We start from the raw sequence: 3,277 nt of genomic DNA, 5'->3' as shown, positions 1-3,277 counted from the left end.
CTCGGATGGGACGCTGAGGGTGGAAAACCCACTGGGGAAAATAAAAAAAAAAATTTAAAAAAGCGAAAAGCAAAACCACTGCCCAAAAGAACGAGCATTTTCTAGCCATAAAAGTTTATTAAAATTGTTCATCATTAATGCTTCAAATGTAGCAACAATGCAGATCCCAAAATATACAGATGCCTTCTCTTATAGAAATAGATTATTCTTTATAATAAAAAAAAACCGTAGGAACATCTTTAACAGATTACTCAATCCATGACTGACAGTTACACATGATTGCATCATTTGTGTATACACATTCGTTCCCAGCCATGTTTAAAGAATTGCATCACTCGCTGTTGGTTTCCTCCCACCTCCCTCCTCCCTCTCGCGGGTCACACACAGACACACACAGACACACACGGACACACAATGTCAATATCTATATCTATACGCGTAGATATGGACATAGACATATATGTCTCCCTATATAAATATCAAACCCGCCGACGGATGATAGGCACATCACGTATCTAGCGAAAGGTACAGAAAGTCATTCACTCGATGGTATTTATTGAGCGCTTACTGTGTGCGGAGGCCTGCGCTCCCCTCCTGGAAGTTGGCAGAGGTCCCCGCCGAGGTGAACGTTTGGTTCGGCCGGACTCTGACATATTTATATATTTCAGAGAGAGGGAGGGAGAGAGAGAAGGGAGAGAGATGTAAACGAATCAAATGACCAACAGGAAAGGCGTTTCGTCGACCAGCCAAGGTGCAGAAGTTTTGCAGACGGTGGAGGGGAGAGGGGGTTTTGGGGGGCTGGGGGAGGTCTCCGCAGCCCCCTTCCCCCGTCCCACTGGGGTGGGAATCCCGGCGGCAGCCCCCTCCTCCATGGCGAAGCCCCCCAAATCGTCCAGTGTCCGTGCAATGGCCCCCCTGCCAACTTCCTCCTGGAGGTGGACCCCCCCAAACACACACACGTGTACACACACACACAGATTCTCACACACAGGTGCACAGTCACACGTGCGCACACGGATAAATACACTCACACATGTGCACACAGAGACACACACAGTCTCACAAACACACACACGTGCACATACACACACACACACACACACAGAGGCATATAGAGTCACAAACACATGCACACCCACAAACAGAATCTCCACACACAGTCTCATACACACGTGCACATACAGACACACATACACACAGATTCTCACACACAAGTGGACACAGAATCACACACACACACACACATGTGCACCCACACAGACACACGGTCTCACACACACACGGGCACACAGGCACACCCACACACACATGTGCACCCAGACAGGCACACGGTCTCACACACGGGCACACAGGCGCACACACACACACACACAGAGTCTCACAAACACACCCACACGTGCACACACAGACACTCACACAGTCACACACACAGAGAGGCACAAACACGTGCGTGCCCACACACACACACATACACAGTGTCTCCACACACACACAGTCTCGTCCACACGTGCACATGCAGACACACACAGTCTCCACACACAGGCACACACAGAGTCTCATCCACCCGTGCACACGCAGACACACACGGCAGTCTCATCCGCACGTGCACACGCGGACACACCCACACACCCACGTGCACACAGGGGGTCCCCGGAGCCGGGGCAAGGGGGCCGAGGGGCAGCGGGGGCTAGCAGTGTCCGGAGGAGGCCAGCAAAGGCTCGGGCAGCTGTTTGAACAAGTTCCTGAGCGTGCTGAGCTCCCGGGAGAGCTGGTCCACCTTCTTCTGCAGCCGCTCGTTCTCGGCCGTCAGCTCCAACACCTTGTGCTGCGTCTCCAGGTTGCGCAGCTTGGCCTTGTCGCGGCTCTTGCGCACGGCGATGTTGTTGCGCTCGCGGCGGATCTTGTACTCGTCGCTGTGCTTGTCGACGCTCTTCTTGGCCTTGGCCTTGGGTTGTTGCGGCGGCGGAGGAGGCGGCGGCGGCGGCGGCGGCGGGACCGGGCCCGGGTAGCAGGCCCCGGCCTTGGGGTCGGCCGGGCTGGGGGTCCCGGGCGGGCTGGACGAGGACGAGGTGGACAGGTTGCCGCTGCTGCCGCTGGGCACCGACTGGTAGCCCAGGAAGGAGGAGCGCACGGCGAAGGGCGAGCCGGCGGCCATGGGCCCGGCCGGAGAGTCCTCGCCTTTCCGGCGACAAGGCCCGGGGTCGGCGGGGTCGAAGGCGGGCTCCGCCTTGGGCTCGGGGGCCGAGAAGCAGCCGCTGCCCGCGATGCCCTTGCCGGCGCCCGGCGGAGGAGGGAGAGGGGCGGCCGGCCGGCCCAGGCCCAGGTAGCCGTAGTCTAGGCCCGGCTTCTTGACCCCCGACCCGCCCTTGGCGTAGTCGTCGGAAAACAGGTCGGAGAGGAAGTCGTGCGGGTGGCCGGGGGCCGAGGGCGTCGAGGACGATGACGACGACGACGACGACGAGGACGACGACGAGGACGAGGCGGCCGGCGGCTCGAAGTTGCCCCCCGTCGACGGGGGAGGCGGCTGCTGGCGGTGGTTGGTGGGCTGCTGGTGGTGGTGGTGGTGGTGGTTGGGGTGGTGGTGGTGGTTGGGGTGGGGAGCGTGCTGAGCGCCCAGGGGCTCCAGGTAGGGGCTGAAGTCGATGGCTCGCTCGTGGTCCCCGATGGGGGCGAGGTCGCCGAGCGGGCGGCCCCCTCCCCGGCCCGGGGGCAGCTTGGTGAAGGCGGCCAGGCAGTCCGCCTCGTAGTAGAAGTTGGCCACTTCCATGGATTTAAAGGCCGGGGGCTGCAGGCTGAGGCATGGCGGGGTCGCCGTGGCTGGTGCTGTCGCCGTCGCGTCCCACGACACCCGCAGGCGTTGCATCAAAACCAGAGGGGGAAGGGGAGGGGAGGGGAGGGGGCTCCGGACGGGGGCCGCCGCCGCCGCCGCCGGGCCGCCCGCCGGGATGCCCAACGCCGCCGCTGCTCCCGCTGCGGGCCGGGCCGGGCCGGGGGCCCCTCCTGCTCGCTGCTCCTCCTCCTCCTCCTCCTCCTGCTGCTCCTGCTCCTGCTGCTCCTCCTCCTCCTCCTGCGGGCCGGTCCTTCCCTCCCTTCCCTTCCTTTCCCTCCCCCCCGCTGCTCCCGCTCCTCCTCCTTCTTCCCGGTCCTCCTTCCCGGCCCTCCTTCTCGGCCCCGCGCGCGGCTGGGACTCGGGAAACTTTGCGTCCCGGCCGGGGATTTATAAAGGCGGCGGGGCCCATGGCAACCGCTGCGTCACCGCCTGGCAGCCCGCCCGACC

At 61.6% G+C, this 3,277-nt stretch overlaps 1 protein-coding gene across 1 annotated transcript; it reads right to left on the bottom strand.

Annotated features, from left to right (window-relative positions):
• Window positions 1-1,520: 1,520 nt before the first annotated feature.
• Window positions 1,521-2,875, bottom strand: CEBPB (CCAAT enhancer binding protein beta). The gene has a single exon (XM_038750465.1). It carries the CDS (start codon window positions 2,861-2,863, stop codon window positions 1,688-1,690), a length of 1,176 nt encoding a protein of 391 aa, XP_038606393.1. The 5' UTR covers window positions 2,864-2,875; the 3' UTR covers window positions 1,521-1,687.
• Between the last annotated feature and the right edge of the window lie 402 nt (window positions 2,876-3,277).

Source organism: Tachyglossus aculeatus, chromosome 8, assembly GCF_015852505.1.
Source record: "Tachyglossus aculeatus isolate mTacAcu1 chromosome 8, mTacAcu1.pri, whole genome shotgun sequence".
NCBI lineage: Eukaryota > Metazoa > Chordata > Mammalia > Monotremata > Tachyglossidae > Tachyglossus > Tachyglossus aculeatus.
The sequence above is the reverse complement of the archived record's forward strand: the minus strand, read 5'-3'. Positions and strand labels throughout refer to the sequence as shown.

Bases quoted from the DNA above. Each gene is read 5' to 3' on its own strand.
- CEBPB (XM_038750465.1), bottom strand. From the start codon at position 2,863: ATGCAACGCCTGCGGGTGTCGTGGGACGCGACGGCGACAGCACCAGCC.